Source organism: Rhinoderma darwinii, chromosome 1 (assembly GCF_050947455.1).
Source record: "Rhinoderma darwinii isolate aRhiDar2 chromosome 1, aRhiDar2.hap1, whole genome shotgun sequence".
Taxonomy (NCBI): domain Eukaryota; kingdom Metazoa; phylum Chordata; class Amphibia; order Anura; family Rhinodermatidae; genus Rhinoderma; species Rhinoderma darwinii.
In genome coordinates this window covers 619,810,862-619,833,234 of record NC_134687.1, presented here as the reverse complement: position 1 = coordinate 619,833,234, position 22,373 = coordinate 619,810,862, and the positions used below count along the sequence as shown (strand labels likewise).

The 22,373-nt window shown below is 44.0% G+C and overlaps 1 protein-coding gene across 1 annotated transcript in view; it reads right to left on the bottom strand.

Annotated features, from left to right (window-relative positions):
* SPEF2 (sperm flagellar 2) overlaps positions 1-22,373 on the bottom strand; it is a 143,200-nt gene that overhangs the window by 50,480 nt on the left and 70,347 nt on the right. Inside the window, exons 11-17 of the mRNA XM_075841878.1 lie at positions 18,798-19,014; positions 18,117-18,244; positions 16,919-16,991; positions 15,368-15,438; positions 10,251-10,354; positions 2,836-3,092; positions 258-357 (exon numbers count right to left, since the gene is read on the bottom strand). Of these exons, the coding sequence (XP_075697993.1) occupies positions 258-357; positions 2,836-3,092; positions 10,251-10,354; positions 15,368-15,438; positions 16,919-16,991; positions 18,117-18,244; positions 18,798-19,014 (950 nt within the window). The remainder of the gene's footprint in view (positions 1-257; positions 358-2,835; positions 3,093-10,250; positions 10,355-15,367; positions 15,439-16,918; positions 16,992-18,116; positions 18,245-18,797; positions 19,015-22,373) is intronic.

Below are 22,373 nucleotides of genomic sequence, written 5' to 3'. Positions count from 1 at the left end.
TGCATTCAGCTATCATGTAGACAGGAACAGCACATCTTGTTTCTAAATAGATCATCTCAACATTCCCTGCAGAGCAGAGTATTTTAGGACATCACTGTGCTTAGTTAGTAGGAGGCAGTGTCACAGTGATAATAATGTAATTCTCGGAGGCTTCCCTGCAGTCGGTCAACAGTCTATAGGCTGCGGCATCCTATATAATGGCTCTTGTCCGGTCATGTGAAAGCGTGCTAGTACTATATGACTAGTCAGACACCCACCTGTGTGGTATTTGATTCATTGTTTGGTCATAATCTTCCGCTTTAGGAACAGTTGCATTAGAGGGGATTTCTCCTGGACATGCTGCAGCATTGATTTCACCTATGGAAAATAAATGTGTATAATTTTATAGCTGATTTTATCTGATAACAGCCATAAGTGTCCATACATATAGCATTGCTGCATGTACGGCGGCACACAGGGTTCCTGTGAGACCAATTATACTGCTATTACAGCTTTCACAGGGGTCCCCCCCAGCCCCCAACAGCAAATCTGCTTAATCATACCTCTCTTGCAATGGAGCATAACTAGGAAGATGAGCTGATCAAAAGTTTGGGGAAGCTAGGAGACAACACCTAGGGAAGCTGTAATGTCGGCCATATCAGTTGTTACCCAGTTTATGGCTTTTTTTTACGGAAACAGCGCCACTCGAATTTATGGGCTGCGTCTGGTATTGCAGACATGTGTATGGGGATGAGCTGCAATACCAGACACAGCCCATTAGCAGAATTGGCGCTATTTCTGGTTAGACAACCTATTTAAGAGGATGGCTCACAGGCTTATACACAGTTGAGTCACATTATTATGGCCACCTCCTACTTTCGACATTGGCAGCGCGTGGCCTATGAAGGAAGTGTTGTGTCGTGGGCTGGTTTGGTTGGCATATAAGGTGTGCGACAGGCTTTCTGAACACATATCACTCATTGTTGTCATGGGTAAAAGGGGCGATTTATCAGTGTTGCAAAAAGGGATGATTATTGGCTTTCGGGCCAAGGATGGCAGTATTTCTCAAACAGCGCAGCTTGTGAACTACGAAGGTGCGCGAGGGCCGAACGACACGCTACTGTGGAGCAGCTCACCATGAAAATCAACCAAAGGGCTACCAGACATGTGTCTAAAGCAACAGCTCAGCGAACCCTACTGCGTATGGGGCTCCGAAGCAGACGGATGGTCACTGCCCCTAAGCTAACAGAGGTGCATCTGAAAAAAGGCTTCAATTTGTACGGCAGTATCGGAGTTGGACCAATGATTGGCAAAGGGTTGCCCTCTACGATGAGTCACGTTGTCTGCTTCATCGAACGGATGGCCGCTGGCGTGTCAGGCGAGAAACATCAGAGAACAAACAGAGAGAGAGAGAGAGAGAGAGAGAGAGAGAGAAACATCAGAGAACAGAGAGAGAGAGATAGAGAGAGAGAGAGAGAATATGAAAATGTTTTTTCTAAACTAGTCAACCCCTTTAAGTACCACAATAACTTGTTTTTGTCTCCATGCATTCCGTCAGGCATATATATATATATATATTTCTTTTTTTTAAGGCTACGTAGATCAAAGCCTTGCTTTTTGTGGGACGGGTCGTACATTTTTAGCCAATATTTTCGGGGAAATATACTGTATGGAATGCATAAAAAAGCAATTGCATTGGACATCCTTGACTTTGCAATAATTTATGAAACCAAAAAAGGTTGCACACATTACGTTTACAGGGGAGATGCCAGGAGGAGACCACCACTGTCCATAAAGAACATCAGGGCAAGGACTTCTGCTCTGGATATTAGAGCCAAATACAACATTTCACCAGAAGAAACGGATGCCAGCAGTGTAAAGCACGGTGGCAGAAATCTGGTTTGGGGCTGCTATTCTGCATCAGGACCTGGGCAGCTCACCATCATAGAATTTACTATGAATTATTCATTCATTGTACTAGAGGAGGATAATGTGAGACAATCTGTCCTAAGAGTGAAGCCCAGGAGAAAGTGGACCTTGTAAAAAGAAACGGAGGGTTCCTGAATGGCCAAGACAAAACCCAATTGAAATCCCGTTGAGATGCTGTGGGAAATGTGAAACGGGCCGTGCATGCAAAAAACCCCTCAAACATCGCAAAGCTCGAAAAATTCCCCATGAAGGATGGAAAAAATATTGTAGTCGATGTCTGAGAGTGGTAGTAAGGCCGCTTTCACACAAGCTTAGTATGGGTGTTTTTTTGCGCCAGTATTACAGACACAACAGCCCGACCTCCGAGGTTCATAAGAACCGAAGTTAGATCACAATAGGCTTCTATAGTGCTCTAACTCCTGACCGCGAGAGCGCCACGAGTTGCGTCTGTAATACTGGCGCAAAAAAGCCGCTGTATTAAGCTCGTGTGAAAGAAAGAATTTCTTGTGTAATAAAGTAGTGTAAAGTAAATGGATTACTTTTTTGTTCAATTCTTTATATACCGGAGATCAAATATTGATATACAGTATATCCACATCCGGTGTAAATATCCCCAAAACTTTAGGGTGTACTTACTTTTTTACATGACATTAATGATAATAGTTTTGACCATGGCTATCATATTATCACTGAAATCAATATGTGGGTTCCTCGAAGAAACAAGTAGTATGACAGAGTGGGAACTCCTCATAAAATAATCAAGAGTTCGCACTATAATACTGGAGTCTTCTTATGTGACAGGGGCCTTTGGGCCCGTCTAGCACCGGGACCCAGGTGCGACTGCTACCTCTGCACCCCCTATATCTACGGCCCGGCTAGCAGGGCATGCTGGGTTTTGTAGATGGAATGTTCGCATATAACTCTTACCAAGTAAAGCAGCAGCGCGATGTAACACTACTGTGTCTGATACATCTATGAAGACAACGAAGTCCAAGGCCGGAGAATGTGGTGGAGGCTCCTGAGGTGCAGCCGGATCTTCCACTAAGGTTGAGGTTTTATTTTTCTTGCTTTTTACAGCGGCTTTCTCTGGATCTGCTCCGGTAAAATATTTCTCAAGCAGCTTCGCCTGATTCAGAGTAACTGGGAATCCATCCAAAATCCATCCTGTGCTTACTGGGATATGACTAAACGACAAAGCAAAGTTAATATATGTATATCCTACTTACATGATAGAGGTATATATATATATATATATATATATATATATATATATATATATATATAAAGGGTAACGAGGTATATGTAGTTGCTCTCTGATAAAGTCTATGGGAGTTACAGGAACAGTTGTACTTCTCATACTACTTTTATGATACAGTGTTTACAGTTGTTATGCCATCAAAATCTTTAACCCCTTAAAGTCCAAGCCATTTTTAGTTTTCGTTTTTCACTCCCCCCGTATTCTAAGAGCCCTAACTCCTTTATTTTTGCATCAATGGAGTGGTGCGAAGGCTTCTTTTTTTTGCAGGAGGAGTTGTAGTTTCCATTGGCACCATTTAAAGTACGATATAATGTACTGGGAAACTGAAAAAAAAAAATGCTTTGTGGGGTGGAATTGGAAAAAACTGTGATTCCTACTTCGTTTTTTGGGTCTCGTTTTTACGGAGTAAATCATGCAGTAAAAATAACATGTTAATTTTATTCTATGGGTCAATACAATTACAGCGATAAAAAAGCCTTTATTTAAGTTTTTTTTATTAGTCCCCCTAGGGGACTTGAACCGACTTCCATGATATACTGCAATACTAATGTATTGCAGTATATCGTGATTTTTACAAGCTCCTATTAACAACTGCCTGTCTGACAATGATTAATAAGAGCACAAAGATGGCAGACCTAGGGGCCTTCAGGCTGCCATGACAACCATCGTCACCCCACGATCGCATCGCGGGGGGAGGGGGTGATGGAACTTTGGAAGGGGCTGCCTTCTTTCTGAATGCATAGATCCTGAAGTCGCTATTGGGATCTAGGGGATTAAACGAGCGGGATCCCGCTCATTGCGGTGAAGTATCGGCTATTTCATACAGTTGACACACGCAAGTTATGAAGTGGGATCAGCATGTGACCCCACTCCATACTTTCCCTTTACATTTTGGGAAGGGGTTAAAGAAAACTTGTCAGCTTCCATTGTATCTTGAAGGGATTGCCCAGTTTAAAAAATGTACACTTTTATATATTTTCATACACCCTTATGGGAATTCTGAGATAATTGAGGGGGGTCCTCTGTTCAGGATCCTCATCTTTTGGGCAGAGTGGAGAGCGGTTATAAAGAGTGTCTCTGCTCTGGAGGACCTGTCCTGTATTACACACACAACACATTGATATGAATGGACTATGAATGTGTAATACTTTACTTCTCCTGTGGTGGAGCTGCCAGGAAATGTAACACTTACTGGTTTCCCAGGTTCCCCTACAGATTACAGCTGATTGTTGGGGGGGTCCCAACAGGGGGACACTTTGTGATCATCTTATTATCAAGGAACCTTCTAAAGGCCCTATTATATGGTCCAATGAGCGGGCAAACAAGCGTTCATATGAACAATCGTTCCCGATCATTGCCCTTTGTAAACAGGACAACGATCAGCCAATGAATGAGCAAACGCTAATCTGCTCTTTTTTGCAGAATTAAAAATAATCGTTGTCGGCAGCACATCTCTCTATGTAATGAGGGAGATGCGCTGCTGACGTGATGAAAATGTATAGGGACGAGCGATCGTAGTAAAGAGCACTTATCCCTATACGTGTCCAATTATTGCTCTATGCGAAAGGAGCAAACGAGCGCCGATCAATGAGTTGTTTTGTTGATCAGCGGTCGTTTGCACTGCCCATGTGAGGTCGTGTAAGAATACCCTAACAAGTTGACCAAAGTGGAGAATCCATTTAATCACTCACATCATCATAACATTATTATTATTATTTTTTTTTTTAAATAAGCTGAATGTTTCTAGAACTTGTTCTTTGTAAATAAAATTTGCACTTATTTTCTAAGGCTCTGTTCACACCAGCGTCACGGCTTTGGTTTAAAATGGAGCCATGACTTCTGTGATGGATATGTTTTCTGATAGATCCAAATGGATACCGATGGACCCCACTGACTTATTTTTGGAGCTGTCAAGTTTCTGATATTTTTGATAGCATAAATAGCACTGCCGACTACACTGTTCTTGGCATTAAAAATACTGGAAACCCCTGTAAACCAATGACGCCAGTGTGGACAAAGCGTAGCTTCTCTAGTTTAGATTAATAATAAATATTTTCGGAAATAATCATGTGGTATGTTATTTTTTTAGTGTCACTTTTCCTGTCGCAATTAAAAAATGTAATCTCTGAGCTCTTAAGGGCAGAATACTGCGCAGTATACACGATCAGTCATAACATTAAATCCGCTCGCCTAATATTGAGTAGGTTCCACCTCGTGCCGCCAAAACAGCTCTGACCCGGTGAGGCATGGACTCTATAAGAACTCTGAAGGTTCCTGTGGTATCTGGCACCAAGGCGTTAGCAGCAGATCCTATAAGTCATGTAAGTTGTGAGGTGCGGTCTCCATGGATCAGACTTGTTTTTCAGCACGTCCCACAGATGATCGATCAGATTGAGATCTGGGGAATTTGGAGACAAGTCATCACCTTGAACTTTTTGTCATGTTCCTCAGACCATTTCTGAACAATGTTTGCAGTGTGGCAGGGGCATTAACCTGCTGAAAGAGGGCACTGCCATTATAGGATACCGTTTCCTTGAAGGGGGGTACTTGTCTGCAGCAATGTTTAGGTAGGTGGTACGTGTCACAGCCACATGAATGCCCAGCAGAACATTGTCCAGAGCATCACGCTGCCTCCGCCAGCTTGTCTTCTTCTCATAGTGCATCCTGGTCCCATCTCTTCCCCAGGTAAGTGACGCACACGCACCCGGCCATCTACATGATGTAAAATAAACTTTAATTCATCAGACTAGGCCACCTTCTTCCATTGCTCCATGGTCCAGTTCTGATGCTCACGTGCCCATTGTAGGCTCCGACTCGTCTGTGGATACGACAGCCGCATATACAGCAAGCAGCGATGCTCTGCGGGTTCTGACAATTTTTTGTCATAAGTGAGTTTTTCAGCACTTTGTGCTACAGTAACTTTTCTGTGGGATCGGACCAGATGGGCAAACCTTCACTCCGCACGTGCATCAATGAGTCTTGGTCGTCCATGACCGTTTCTACAATTCACCGGTTGTCCTTCCTAGGACCACTTTTGGTAGGTACTAACTACTACATACCAGGAACACCCCACAAGAACGGCCGTTTTGGAGATGTTCTGACCCAGTCGTCTATCATCACAATTTTGCCCTTGTCACAGTGGTGCAGATCCTTACACGTGTCCATTTTTCCTGCTTCTAACATCAACTTCAAGAACTGACCGGTCACTTGCTGCCTAATATATCCCACCACTTGTCAGGCGCCCTTGTAACCAGATCATCTATGTTATTCACTTCACCCATCAGTGGTTTTAATGTTATGGCTGATCGGTGTATTAAGGTTTATATATACACACACACACCTCTACATAGCAGTCTATAGGAATGCACTATGTACCGTATATGACACAAACACGGCACAATCCTACAGCCGTAGACTTAGAGATCTCATTCAGGGAGATTTATCAAAACTAGTAAAAGAACAATTGCAGCAGTTGCCCCTAGCAACCAATCACATTGTCCCATAAGTTTTCAAAAGGTCCTCTGAAAAATGAGAGGTGGAATCTGATTGGTTTCTATGAGCAACTCCTCCACTTTTGTTGTGATATATGCGCCCCCTTGTGTCTTAGATCTGGTTCACATGGCATTTTTTTACTTACTTTAGTGTGTACATTGTGAAAGCTCTTTATGCACACGTTAAACGTGTCCATAGGGCTCCATTAGCCAGACGGAGGCCAAAAGAGAGTGTTTTTGGTCTTTGTCAGAACGGTATATTTCATCATATATTTTTTTGGGGCGATGGAATAGCGTAGTAGCTTAGTAGACTACACTATTCAATCCAGAGGGATCCCGTAAAAGAAACAAACTGTGGAGTATAAGCTTTTTTAAAATGGGAGCCTATAAGTGACAGATGCCACTGTATTTGTCAAAGGTATATGTTAGACGTATACCTCGGGGAGCTTCCCCAGGTCGGAGTCCTTGGGAAGAGCATCAGGCAGTGCTGGGCCCAGGGATTCTGGTCCTGGGGAAGCCCCTGATTTCACTATCCATATATAGACAGTGACGTCAGAGACTATCAGCTACGGAGTCCCGGCCAGAGCATCAGAAACGCTCTGGCCGGGGACTCTTGGACTGGAGACGCCCCTGACGTCACTGTCCATATATACTCCTCCAGGTTGCAGACGTTCTGGCCAGGGATTCCGGGATGTAACGCTCCTAACGTCACTGTCTATATATGGACAGTGACGTCAAGTGCTTCCCCAGGACCGGTGTCCCCAGCCAGGGCGCTTGCATGGACAGTGAAGTCAGGAGCATCCATGGGTACAGCGATTTATGTAGTGCTGTGCCCAGGGAGTTTGGGCAACATATCCCACTGTATGCCTATAAAGTGGGATTTGTCGCTACCTTCCATCGGAGGTATATGTCAGGACACAACCAGACGTATACCTCCAACAGAAGGAAAACAACATGATGTGAACCAGGCCTTACAACACTGACGTATGCTGTATATGGGATTTTTAATCTCTATGTGATGCACTGACCTTCTTCATGACCTTACATGAACCTCAGACAATTATTTTCTCTAGGGGCATGAGCAATGAGACATTTTCTTTACAAGACTTCAGTAGGTGAGATTCTGAGAAGTACAAGGAGTAGAACTAAGGAGTCTAGAAGGTGTTTTTCCACCGGATGAGTAATCTCATGAGGGCATTTGCGTAAAATTGTGTGAAATTACACCGTGTCAGTCCATGGAGCTAATTACCAATTAACCCCTCATTTATGGTTGTGGCAAGAGGCAGCTTGCCCTGGAACTCCGTTAAAAGTCAGCGGCAGGATCAATCTTTAAAGTGAATGTCCACCATTGAACAACTATTTGTTTAGGTTTTTTTTCTGAATAGGTCCACTATTCTGAGAAATTGTTTTTTTTTTTAATATACCTTTATAGCGGTCAGAGCTCTGAATCCTGTGCATAGGAGGAGAGTTAAATGATAAAATGTTATTACCTGCAGCCACCACAAGAGGGAGCTAACTGCATACTGTTAATACATTGATCTCAATAAAAACAAAGTATGCAGTAAGCTACATGCTCCCTCTAGTGGAGGCTGCATGCAGCCAGAATGTTATCTTTTATTTTTACGTATATGCAGAGGATTTGGAGCTCTGTATCAGAAAAACAAAGCTCCGACTGCTATAAAGAGATATTAAGAAATTAATCGACACAGAAATTTGGACCTAAAAATGACATGATGTTAAAAGTAGACATTCACTTTAACCCCTTGCTGCCGCAGCCATATTTTTGTTTTTCATTTTTGTTTTTTTCTACCCCAACTTCTAAAAGCCATAAATTGCGTTGCAGTTCCGTGTGCCATCAGTGTGTGTTCCATGTGGCATCAGTTGGTGATGTCAGTGTTGGTGCACATTTCTTTATTTTTTTTCCTCTGCATTTTTTCCTCTGCGTTTCTAGGAACTGGTGCGTGAATCACGGACAGCACATGGATGTTCGTCAATGTCCTGTCCGTTGTTTTCATGCACCCATTGATTTCAATCTGCTGCGTGGTGCGCAAAAACGCAGCAAAATAGGACCTTCAGGGTTTCACGCAACAGACACACCCTGCGTGAAAAACAACGCATGTCTGAATAGCCCCATTGAATTTCATAGGTCCGTGTGACGGCCTTTGTTTTAACCTTCGTGTGAATAAGGCCTAATTCTGGTCTTTTAAATTATTTATTTTTTTACGGCGTTCACCAAGCGAGTCAAATAATGTTATATTGAAGTAGTTCAGACTTTTATGGACACTAAAATAACAAATATGTTGTTTCTTTTCACATTGGGGGGAAAAAGGAAAACGTTTTTTTTTTTTATATATATCTATTTTTTGTATAAATAAAATAAACTTTATTTAACAGTTTTTTTTTTTTTACCACTTAATAGGAGCAGAAGGATGTCTGACTTAGGGGCCTTCATTAGGCCACCAGGCTGCTATGACAACCATCGGCACTCTGCAATCGGGTTGTGGGGAAAGCAATGGGATGACAGAGGGGTCCCCCCGGTTAAGATGCTGCAGTCGCTATTGATCGCGGCATCTAAGTAGTTAAATGGGCAGGATCGGAGTTATCTCCAATCTCGCCTGTTGCAGTGAAGCATCGGCTGTAACATACAGCCAACACCCGCAAAGTATGAAGCACACTTAGCCCGTGAGCCATAGTTTCCCTTGCTGCCTATGATGTAACCTATGTCAAATATCAGCAAAGGGGTTAAGAACAAGGTCACACAGTGCAGTCTGGTGCTGTTTTTTGCAATTGCAAGGAATGGATCCTAAAGAGAGCATAAGTATAAAGTAAAGACTAAAATTTCTCTTTCATTGGATTTAAAAATGCATCAAAAACTACACTGTGTGAACACTCTCTTAGGCATTACTCACACGGACGTGTTAAACGTCCCAGTGACGGCTGTTGAAACAACGGCCGTCACACGGAACTATATAATTCAATGTGGTCGTTCACACGGCCGTTGTTTCAACGGACCGTGAGAAAATAGGACATGTCCTATTTTTTCACGCTTCACGCATCCCTCCATAGACTCATCTATGGCAGATGCACGATATCGCATCCCGCAGTGCAGAGCACGGATGCACCTCGGATATGAAAAACGGCCATTTTTCACGTCCGAGACGCTCCATGTGAATCTAGCCTTAGGTGTTGAGTCCAGACACGGCAGAAAAAAATCCATCCCAGATTGCCACAAATCCACGACTATATCCACAAGTGTTATAGGAAGTTTTTCACAGCATATTCTAAAGCAAAGGATGTAATTCACGGGAAATCTGGGCCATAGTATTCATGCTGATGATATGAAAATCCATAGCTTGCCGTGACTCCACTACATGTGAATAGGGTTTTGTAAATGCAGTTTGGACTATTCTGACCGTCACAGTGAAAACTGACGGAAAAGAACAGAAGTGTGAACAGAACCCTACAGACAGGGTGGTGGATAGACTGAGACAAGATCAGGATCCCGGCATTTACTTGGCTTACGTAATTCTTATACGGCTTCACACATATTAATAGACAACATATTCTAGAATGACTTCAGATATTATTCTTACTTGATGGCCTCAACAAGGATCTCCACCAGCAGCTCATCTGGTATTGGCTTTCCTTTTCTCAAATGTTTCTCCATCATCGCTCCCAGTTGTGCCCGCCTTGACAGCTTCAAGAAGAGAGCCATACATCAAAGAACGGAAGAGGAGAAATCCACATTTATGCTGTAATTTTCTGCCCGTTTACCCTATTTCGGATCATATATGGCCGGGACATGCAGTGGTAATATGGGTGTAAGAATGTACACGCATTACGTCCTAAAAGCGAGGTGTGCTCGTCTGACAAATTCCTAAAAACTTTATTCTGCCTTTTCGTAGGTCTGTTTCTAGTAAAGCGGAGTATTAATTAATGACATCACTACTACTCCCACAGGATTTGTCCATCAGATACCATTCAGAAGTCTTACAAACCTTGTGGCATTTGTAAGGGTGGACATATTGGTTGTCACTCATCTTTCCCAAGAACAGATATGACAAAAAACGAGGCTGGACAATTTTTTTTACAATTTGTCAGAAATTAAGATTATTTTCCAGAGTGCCCCCACACAGTATAATGCCCCCATACTGCCTCCCCACACAATATAATGCCTCCCACACACGGAATAATGACTCGAGTGCCCCCCACATTATAATGCGCCAATAGTGCCCCAGCACTCACTATATAAATAAATTTGACCGTTGCATTTTGATATTTTTTAAACCATTCAACGTGCGTTTAAAGTAACGTGTTAACTTTATTAGATGGGTCAGTACGATTGGGGCGATACCATATTTGGGTATTTTTTTTAACACTTTTGCTAAATAAAACAACTCTTTATGGAAAAAAAATAGTTTTAATTTTAAGTGTAAAAACAGTTTTTTATTCTTTTAATTAAAATTGTATTTAATTTTTTTTTATCCTACTAGGGAACTTCACTATGTGTATACTTGGTAATAATATGTGCTAAATTTATTACAGTGGCTCATGCTGTTTGATAACTTTGGCGCATCTTTAGACACTTCTAACTTTCTAACCACCTCTTGGTTAATTTAGACTTTTTGTGGCAAATTTTTTTTGCTATTTGGCTTACCCGACTCCACACGCTTTTCCTGCTAAGCCACACACCCTGTTATATAAGTCTAAAACACTTTTAAATGTGGCACATGGCATGTGCGTCAGAATAAGCCACACCCCTGGTAGATAAGTTTAAAACTCTTTTAAATGTGGCGCATGCAGGCCCGCCTCCAGGTTTATGTGGGCCCTTGGGCGACACAGACTTAGTGGGCCCCTTTGCGGGGAAACTCACGACTGCAGTAAAATGGCAGAAAACGTCACTTTGTGCCCCCATATAGACGTTAGGCTCTGTTTATGCCCCCATATAGAAGTTAGACCCCCAGTTTGTACCCCCATAAATTTAGTGCCCTCTGTAGATAGTGCCACACAGCCCCCCTCCCAGGTAGTGCCACACAGCCCCGTCCAGCTAGTGCCACACAGCCCCCTCCCAGGTAATGCCACACAGCCCCCCCTCCAAGGTAGTGCCACCTCCGCCTTCACCTCCCAGGTAGTGCCACAGCTTTCCCTCCACCTCCCAGATAGTGACACACACCCCCCTCCTCCCAGGTAGCGCCACACAGCCCCCACCTCCCAGGTAGTGCCACACAGCCACCCTCCCTGTAGGTAGCGCGTTTTGGATTCCCTCTAGGAGTGGAATCCCCAGCCAGAGCATTGCCGATGCCCTAGCTAGGGATTCCGCTTCAGGAGAAGCCCCTGACCTCACTGTCTATATATGGACAGTTTTGTCAGGGGTATCCCCAGAGCCATAGTCCCGGGCAGAGCACTACTAGTACTATAATAATAATTCTGGAGATGTTTTTGAGGTGAAAATGACAGGAGCGTGAAAGTGATTGTATGTGAGGAGTAAAGGAAAGATCTGAGTCAAAAATAACCCAGAGACAGCGTGCGTACTGCTTAGGAGTGATGGTAGTGCCACACACAGAGATAGAGACATCAGGTTTAGGGAGGTTAGTAGATGGTGGGAACACATGGAGCTCAGTTTTAGAAAAATTCAGTTTCAGATATAGTGAGGACATGATGTTAGAGACAGCGGACAGACAATCACTGGTGTTCTGTATTAGAGCAGGGGTGATGTCACGGGAAGAGACATATAATTGGGTGTCATCAGCGTAGAGATGGTACTGGAAGCCAAATCTGCTGATGGTTTGTCCAATAGGAGCTGTGTAGAGAGAAAAGAGCAGCGGACCTAGGACTGATCCCTGAGGAACCCCGATAGCAAGGGGAAGATGAGAAGAGGTGGAACCAGCAAATGACACACTGAATGAGCGGTCAGAGAGCTAGGAGGAAAACCAAGAGAGAGCCGCGTCCTTGAGGCCAATAGAGTGGAGCATGTTAAGTAGGAGTTTGTGGTCTACAGTGTCAAAGGCTGCAGAGAGATCCAAAAGATCCAAAAGAATCAGGAGAGAGGATTTACCGTCCGATTTAGCCCGCCAAGAGATCATGTGAGACTTTAGTAAGGGCAGTGTCTGTGGAGTGTTGAGTGCGGAAACCAGATTGTAAGGGGTCAAGAATGGAGTTAGCAGAGAGATAGCGGATAAGGCGAGAGTAGACCAAGCGTTCCAGGAGTTTGGAGATGAAGGGCAGATTAGAGACTGGTCGGTAGTTAGCAGCGCTGGATGGGTCAAGAGTTGGTTTTTTCAGTAATGGGTTTATAATGGCATGTTTAAAAGAGGAGGGAAAGATACCAGAGGAAAGAGAGAGGTTAAATATTTTAGTCAGGTGACCAGTGACAGCTGGGGAGAGGGACTGGATGAGGTGTGAGGGGACAGGATCACTAGGGCAGGTAGTAGGACGAGAAGAAGAGAGGAGCCTCGAGACTTCTTCTGTTATTGGGTCAAATGCTGAGAGTCAAGAAGAGGGAGTGCGGGAGGGAAGGGGATCGATGTTACTAGGGGACTGGGAGATAATATCATGCCGGATGTTGTCAATTTTAACTTTAAAATAATTGGTCAGGTCTTCAGCACAGAGAGTTAGTAAGTTGTGACAAACCTAGGGACGAGGTTAAAGATAGAAACTGGGAGGCAGATGGGGAGATTGGGTTATCAATGGGGATGTTGAAGCCACCCATGATGAGAGTGGGTGTTTCAGAGGATAGAAATTGTGGAAGCCAGGCAACAAAATGAACCAGGAATTGGCGGGGTGAGCCCGGGGGGCGGTAGACAACTGCCACTCGGAGGGAGAAAGGGTGAAAGAGTCTGAGGGTGTGGACTTCAAAAGAGGGAAATGTGAGTGAGGGGACCGGGGGAATGACCTGGAAAGTGCAGTGTGGGGAAAGAAGTATACCTACTCCTCCACCCTGCCTGTTCTCAGGTCTGGGGGCATGAGAGAACTGGAGACCACCATAAGATAGAGCAGCAGGGGAAGAAGTGTCAGACAGGTGTAGCCATGTTTCTGTAAGAGCCAGGAGGTTGAGAGAGTTAGAAAGGAATAAGTCATGAATAAAGGTGAGCTTGTTGCACACGGACCGAGAGTTCCAGAGAGCACAGTTAAAAGAGACAGGAGAAGACGTACAAGGAATGGCAAGAAGATTTGCAGGGTTTCTATGTGTGACAGGTAAATGGTTGAGCTTGGCAGAAGAAAAGGGGGGACCAGGGTTGGGAGATATGTCCCCTGCAGCTAGCAGCAGGAGAATGGAGAGAGACAGTAGATGGTTCTGTGATTTATGAGAGCGTTTTTTATGTTGGGCAGTGGGATGGGATGGGTTAAGTTGACTGAGGAAAGTGAATAGCTGTGCATGGGCGAGGCAAGGAGAGAGGGACTGATGTGGACAGTTTTTTGGCAAGGTCTAAATGGGCGATAGGATTGTAAACCAAGAGCAGCTATAATGATGAGCGTGGTAGCGAACATGTTTGTTTGTAAACAGATAGCGTTTGAAATCTAATGATTAGAATGTGTGCTAGATTGTTTGGTTTTGAAGCTTACCTGTCACTGACCCTGTGCAACTGCCATGTATAACTGCCAGGACACTGACAGTATGACACTTACACAGAGATGACTTCTGACGTCGTGCCCCCCTGCATGAGTGCCTTCCCAATATGCTACATCTAAATTTATAGGGGAGTAGATGCTCAGATCTAGGCCTAATTAAGCTCGTTCAGCTATTAATCAAATCAACTAGACACATGAGGTGAAAAGCTATGCAGAGATAAACAAACAAACTAGCAGGTCTGGATGATCATAAAACTTAACGACGATTAACTGCCTGGGACTCCTGCTCTGCTCCTGACATCACTGTTCATATATTGATAGTGATGTCCGGAACAGAGCGAGCTGAAGTCCCGAGCAGAACGCTAGTAAAGGCTCTGTTCCGGTACTCCGGCTCTGGGGAAGCCCCAGACATCACTGTCCATATATGGATAGTGATGTCAGAGGCAACCCCAGAGCCAAAGTTCCGGAAAGAGCGCTACTAGCACTCTGCCTGGGACACTGATCTCCTCCTGACATCACTGTCCATATATATGGACAGTGATGACAGGGGCTTCCCAGAAACGGAGTCCCAGAACAGAGCTGCTAGCACTCTGCCTCGGACTCCTTCTCTTCTCTTGACATCCCTGTCCATATATGGACAGTGATGTCAGGGGCTTACCCAGAGACGGAGTCCTGGAGTAGAGCCGCCAGCGCTCTGCCTGGGACTCCTTCTCTCTTCCTGACATCACTGTCCATATATGACCCATCGCCCGAGTGGGGCCACACAAGGATAGTGGGCCCCGGCACTTGCCCGGGTTCGCCGAGTTCTGATGCCGGCCCTGGGGGCATGGCATGTGCGCCAGAATTCTGTTTCAATCTGCCCCCTTCGAAAACTGCCTAAATGGTCAGCCCACCACAGAGAGGACAGCAGGCCGTACATGTTATATACACAGTGCTGGCCGACAAGTGATGTCACTGCGGTGGCTGCAATGGTCACAAGACACAAATAGCAACGGGACACCGAGCAAGATGTCGCCGCTGGAAAGGTGTGAAAACAGAAGGGGGAGTATACAAAAAAAAAGAAATTTGAAACCAAAAGTTTTTTTAATACTTTTTTTACACCCCGGAATATCTAATCGGCGTTACATTAACTGTACTATACCGTTCTTTCCTTTGGTACTGTGTGTGCTCTTGGTGACTTCAGGGTCTGCGTATGAGATGATTCATCATTCTCTAAAAGGCATCAATATAACATTTTAATATATAAAATCTATGCCAGTGTCTATGACTGGATATTATTAGAGGTAATTTAGATTACATCTTGTTTATTGCAAATATTAAATGAAGAAATAAACCTCATTATATAACTGTCTACAAGCAATGCTCTCAACCCTGTGAATATTTACTCCTTGACATATCCCTTATTTCTTAAGAAATACATTGTCCAGGATGTCCACAAATGTAGCCTCAATGACGAACGTCTAGGCAGCTATGCCATACTCCGGGCTTGGTCATGGCCTCTTTCCCTTACGGCCCAGTCTACGGACAGCAGTTTAGCAAGGGGGGGCAGCATTGGACATTGTTTTTCAAGAAAGGAGGCAGATGGGACCTGGTGAATATTTTACGCACTAAAAGGTCCCTTCTGCTCTGCTTTACGACCATGAGATACAATGCCGCCTTCACTAGACAGCTGATGTACATCGTTTCGATTTCAATGGGAACCAAGTCATACTTTATTTCCCAGGCAGAGAAATATGAACATGTTGGCGGACAAAGAGTAGGCAGTGTAGTCAGCCATCTAGGGCCCAATTGGGGTGGGGTGCGCAATTTATATTTTAAAAAAGGCAATGTTCTGCCTTTCGATTTTTAATCAATAAGTGTTTCCCTGTATAAATATGAATGCTAGGGATTTTTGGGGGAAGGAGAATCAGGGGACAATTGAATGAATGATTGTCCATCCAACAGCTATCATGCTGAACTTCAGGCACCGGGGTAGGGGGCATTCTGATACTACTGTCCTGGGCACCAACAGAGCTTGTTCAAACCCTGGTTCCAGTAGACAAACTCGCAGCGATCGGGTCACTATCTTGGGATTTGCAGAATGGGAGGGGTTGGTGCTGAAATGAGCGGCCATACACATTTGATAAAACTCGATTCTGGCAGGATGAGCCGACGATCTAATCTGTATCGGGGCTTCCTGTTTGTTGGAGTCAGAAAAAATAGTGGTCAGCCATTCGGTATCTCATGTACATGGCAAGTTTAAGTCATACCTGTCTCTGAATGCGTCTTAAACCTGAAGGTTTAGTAAAGGCTCAGGACAAGACTAACATGACTGGTGGCCATTCAGCTATCAGCATGTAGAAGAAGGTTCTAAATCCTGTATTCTAAAAGGAATAGACCGGTCCAGTTTTTGCACGACTGGGTGGAGCTAATGAAAATTTGCATTAAAAGGGACATTTCGGGGGCATTCTCATGTAGAATGGGTGTGGCTTAAATTAGTAATTTGGTGACAGATACTCTTAAAGGTGACAAGGCACACAACCAATATTTGTTGCATGGAGAGATCTAGGAGCTTGGCTGGATGAAATACTTTGATGTGGGTTTGGGATTATTATGGTTTTATGTTGATTGGACATGGTGGGGATACTATGGAGCTGTGGAGTCATGTGCACTATATTCTACCTAAATTATCTCACTTCATTAGGTAACTTACTTTTAGATGTACTAATACTTTCAGAGGATTGTGTTTCAGGCCCATGTGGAGCAGTAGAGAAACTCTTTGTCAGCTGTTTGGGAACAAAAAAAATACATGACACGTCACATTTAGGGTGAATCCAGACATAGTGGCCACGGTTCAGGCCATGGACTATACATGTGACCTTACACTAATAATGTTATAAGCTGGTGCAGATCACACCAGGTTTACTTCAGTCCCATATGTAGACAGCACTGTTTGAGAGATGTTGCTTCTCATTAGAGTCGGACATTGACCGACAATGTTGTCACCTATAGGTGGCACTAGAGAGACAATTTTCGTCCTTCTGGAGGAGAGCTAATTTGCATAGTTTTATCCCAGGGAGCATTGCCCTCAAGGCACCCTACCAGCTGGATCATCTCCACAAAGAGAATCAGTACCTTCCAAGTACTGCATAAAAGACATCTCACGCAGCCAACCAGAACCTTGCTCTGTACTGATGAGCGACAACTCAGTGCTGTCTAGGTGTCTCTGGTTTGATTATTCACCTAAATTGTGGTTCAACTCTCTATAAAAGGTCGGACATTGACTTGGTTCTTACTAGATCCAGGTCAGCTATTACTATGGCAAACCTCACAATTAGGCTTTGTTCACACTAGAGTAGTGCTTCCATTTTTGGGAGATAGAAATGGAACACATAATTAGATGATGCGGTTTCCATCCATTTATCTATTACATAGTAAAAATGACATAATACTGATACTATGTAAAAGATATGACTAAAGAACGAAATAACCCAAAAACTAAAACAAATGTATATTATATATATATATATATATATATATATATATATATATATATATATATATATATTTAACAATTTTCTTATGCTTTGGTCCTAATAACCTTACAACAGAAAATAGTTGACGTATAAAAAAGATACAAACGTTTTTTACTGATAATTAAGATAAATAGAATGAAAAAAAAAAGCACAATTAAACCGCCACTTTCTAATAATTGGCAAATAGAATGGTAAAAAACAACAACAAAAAAAAAAAAACCTAGACCAAAAATAAATAGAGATAGGCAAGGGGATAAAACAGAAGAATAGAATGACTGAATCACTACATAACCGGGGAGATTTGGGCCCCAGGCGAAGGTGAGTGATGATCCCTGTGGGGGGCTGTAGAGGTCCAAAGTCCATTGTATTCTTTACCTTATTGTCATCCGCTTCCTCCTGGTCAGGTGCCGGCACGTTGACTTCTTCTTCCATTTCATTCTCATGACAGGCCTTTACAGCATCCCGCACTAGGCTATCCACACAAAGCACGTTGATGCCGTACGCTGACAAGAGACAATACAAGCATAGCTTAATACATATCACTGTTAAGGTAAGGGCACCATCAAACATTTACCAACATGAGCTACATTAAAGGGGTTGCCTTATGAAGACAACCCCTGTTCATATGCCCTATTAGGGCATATGGACACCATAGAGCAGGATCCCCTGCTCGGGACCTCCCTCAATGAGCCAGAACGGAGAGCCAATCTGTAAGAGCAGTTTCAATTCTGACGGACTCGAGTCGTATCAACTGATACACCACCTCCCATATGAAAGGGGATGTCCTTGATAAGACAACCCCTTTATCTATTACATGAGAGAATCGTATTGTTAGCAATTCTTAATCAAATGTTATGGCAGTGATTCCCAGAGGGGTAACTTGAAGCTCCTGGGCCCCAATGCAAAATCTGTATGAGGTCTCCACAATTATCATGTGCTATTTATGTTACTGGTGTCTTTTCACGTCCAGGTGCGACTGTTACGACCCTTGTGATTCCTATACAAAGGATTCAGCTGAGAAATCAAATCAAAAGGGGGATAAAGAAGACAGGATACCTTGTGCTAAATGCCTCAGGCAGGTGCTCTTCCCCGAATAAATATTTCCAAGGATGCAGCCTTTAATGGTGAATGGAGGGAACACGGGTGGCGCTGTTGGCGCTGGGGGTGGATTGACAATATCCATCAGTCTGTGAACTACATGGCCCAGAATGTTATTATTCGGGGCAGGTTTTATCGCCATAACATCAGACGATATCCACTCTCCAGACATGGTCTAGCAAAGAACAAAAAGAAAAGGTCAGACAGTGCAGAGCTGTGTATGAATGGCACCTATCAAAGCGCAAATCCACCGTAAATACACATAGACATAGACACTTCCATGTCAAGCTGTTAAAGGTGTTGTTCCAACTGGTCGACTCATGTCCATCTGCCCTATGACACCCAATGGAGGTCAAAGAGTGGGAAGCCCAGAAGAGAGCTGCTGCTCTCATGGTCACTCATCCATATGTGGCCGCCCTCAGATTCCCACCAATATCAGTTAATAAGGTTTCGGCAGCCAGAACAGCTGATCTCTGTGGTGGCTTCTGTTTAAAGGGGTATTCCCATCTTCTTATGTTAAGGAATATCTCTATGGTATACCATCACAATGTGAGCGGTGGGGGTACGACCTCAGAGACCCCAGCCGATCCAGAGAACAAGGGCCATTTCTCCTGCACAGCGGCCCTCCTGGACCCCTCTCTGTAGGAAACTGTAACATGGTAGTGAATAGGGCTATATTGTAGTTCCCTGCGTGGCTGGGAGCACCGCTGTGCCGGAGAAATCAGTAGAAATGCCACAACGCTGGGGATCGTGGGGGGTCCCATCAGTTGAATCTTTATCGATCAGTAAGTGATAATATATCCCAGGAGGAAAACCCCTCTAAGTAGGAGTTATCCAGTTGAGAAAACCCCTTCAATCATTTTCAAAGCTTGGTGACAACCAGTATAGCCATCATTAGACCAACATTCAGCCCCCTCCATCATCTCTTTACTACAATTGTCTCCAGTCTAAACAATGCTCTGTGAGCTAAACCGCCTGGACTCCAGACTGATACATTGCAGCAAACTACCAGAGAGACTTGTTCAGCTGAAACCGATGTATTTATATTATAAAGCATTGTCTAGACTGGATACATTTGTAGCAAACCCTCAGCTGAGAGCAGGACTATGTACAGGTTTACTGCCTCTCAATGTAAACAAGTGTTCTCATTCACTGACAGTGGAAATCTACGGAAGCTCAGAGCAGCCGTAGATTTCTGGTTTCGGCGCACAGACAGCACAGAAGCAACTAACTTATTTAGTTATCAAAACAGAAATGAACACAGAAATGAGAACAGAAATGAAAACAGATAAAAAAAGTATTTGTTTTGGTTTTAATTTGTAAAAAAAATAAAAAAATTAATGATGGTGATGCATTCTATTTAAATTGCACATTTAGCTCTGCTACACCTGACCACGCTGAATAGACTACTGATCACACTGACCATCAGAGAAGCAGCACTATTTGCTCACCACTAGACCTACAGCAACAATAAGCATTTCCTTTTTGGTTTTAAGTTTTTCAACCACTTTACAAACACACTGTATAAACACTGCAGATGCCCGCTCACCCATAACACAGCCAACCACAATGCCCTCATAAAATTTCCTGCCACGGCATCCTCGAATATAGCCACAATACCCTCATAACACTACTAACTATAGTCTGTGCCCTCATAACAGTGGCAGACAATTTAATAAGTTATCTCGTTCACACATCCATGCTGCTTTGCTCCTATACTAGCCGATACATATGTTACGCTTCTCATTACAGAAGTCAACTGGGGCCCTTTTACACGGACCAATGGTTGGGCAAACATATGTACGCTCGTTCCAGATTAGCCAACCAGCTCGTTAAACGATCAGCCAACGAACGAGAAAACTCTCGTTCATCGGAAGATCTGCTTGCAATTTGCGACCAATAAAATGGGCTCTAGTCGGCGGCACGTCTCCCTGGGGAGAGATGTGCTGCCGACACAATGGAAATGTCTGGGGACGAACAATCGATTGCTCGTCCCAATACAAAACCGATTATTGAAAAAGAAGGAAACGAGTGTGGATTAATGAGCTGTGTCATCGGTCGGAGAGAGGAGAGAGAGGAGAGAGGAGAGAGAGGAGAGAGGAGAGAGAGAGAGGAGAGAGGAGAGAGAGAGAGGAGAGAGAGAGAGAGAGAGGAGAGAGAGAGAGAGAGAGGAGAGAGAGAGGAGAGAGGTGAGAGAAGAGAGAGAGGAGAGAGAGGAGAGAGAGAGAGGAGAGAGAGAGACAGAGGAGAGAGAGAGAGGAGAGAAGAGAGAGAGGAGAGAGAGAGAGAGAGAGAGAGAGAGAGAGAGAGAGAGAACTGGACAATCCCTTTAGATATAACACATTGAAGATTATTAGAAGCCATGGTTCTAATCTGCACATTTGAAATTGGAATAAATAATTCTAGACTTCCTGGTTTATTTGTGTAGCTGTGGTAAACTTCTGATCAGCACACATCTAGGCATGTACATATATGCTGCGAAATGTCTTCTTAAGAAGGATAAAAGGGTTATATTTCAGATCGCATGTGTGTCATTAACTTCAGCCTACATAAACTACTGCTGTTGCTTCCTCCTTAGATAAGGGTGCAAGCATGTAGTGTCAGGAAGTGGCCTAAAGGCGTGATTATTGTGGTAAATGTTCCCCAAACACAACAGCAAATATATAATAAATTCAAGTGTTTGGTACTAGTAAAAAAAATACTAACAATTCATTCATTTTCTTCTACAGCTATCTCAAAAGACAAACATAAGAACATTGTCCATCAAGTAAAACCTATTATTACACAGCATTATCCTGCAAAAGGCAAAAACTCTACACCACATTTTTCTTCCGGACTCCAATAAGAACAAAATTAGAGTATAGCTCCCCCACACCTATACAGCACAGCTCCTCCAATGTTTCCCCATTACAGCATAGCTCCTCGATTCCCCTTTACAGCATAGCTCCCCATCTCCTTACAGCATAACTCCCCCATTCCCCCTTACAGTACAGTTCCTTTATTCACCCTTACAGCATTGCTTTCCCCTTCCTCCCTCCCTTGTAGATCCGTTTTCTCATTCCTCCCTCCTTACAGCATAGCATCCCCATTTCCCTTTCCCTAGCAGAACCACTCTCCTTATCCCTGCTCCCTTGCAGCACATCCGCAGCTGCCCAGTGAACATACAATAGTAAGGGTTTTGGATACCCCTCAGAAGCCCCCTCTACAAGCTCAGCTTGTTCATTAGCATCAGAAAAACGACTTTCTACTCCCCAAGCAGCCAATCACACAGCCGGCAGCGTGTGAGGGTTACATCCGGACTTACCTCTCTCCGGAGGACAGCGCAGGAACACGGGCTCGTCAGGCGCTGAAGAAGTGGCAGCTCCAGAGGAAGGAGCGTCTTGGGCGCGTCATGGCAACGGCAGCACCGCCGACAGCCATGACGCATGCGCCCGACGGCAACAGGGCGAAGTCTGCATGGCGGGACTGGAAAGAGGAGAAGGAGGAGGGACGTGGCCGGAGGAAAGAGCGCGGGAAAGAGGAGGGGCGGAGTAA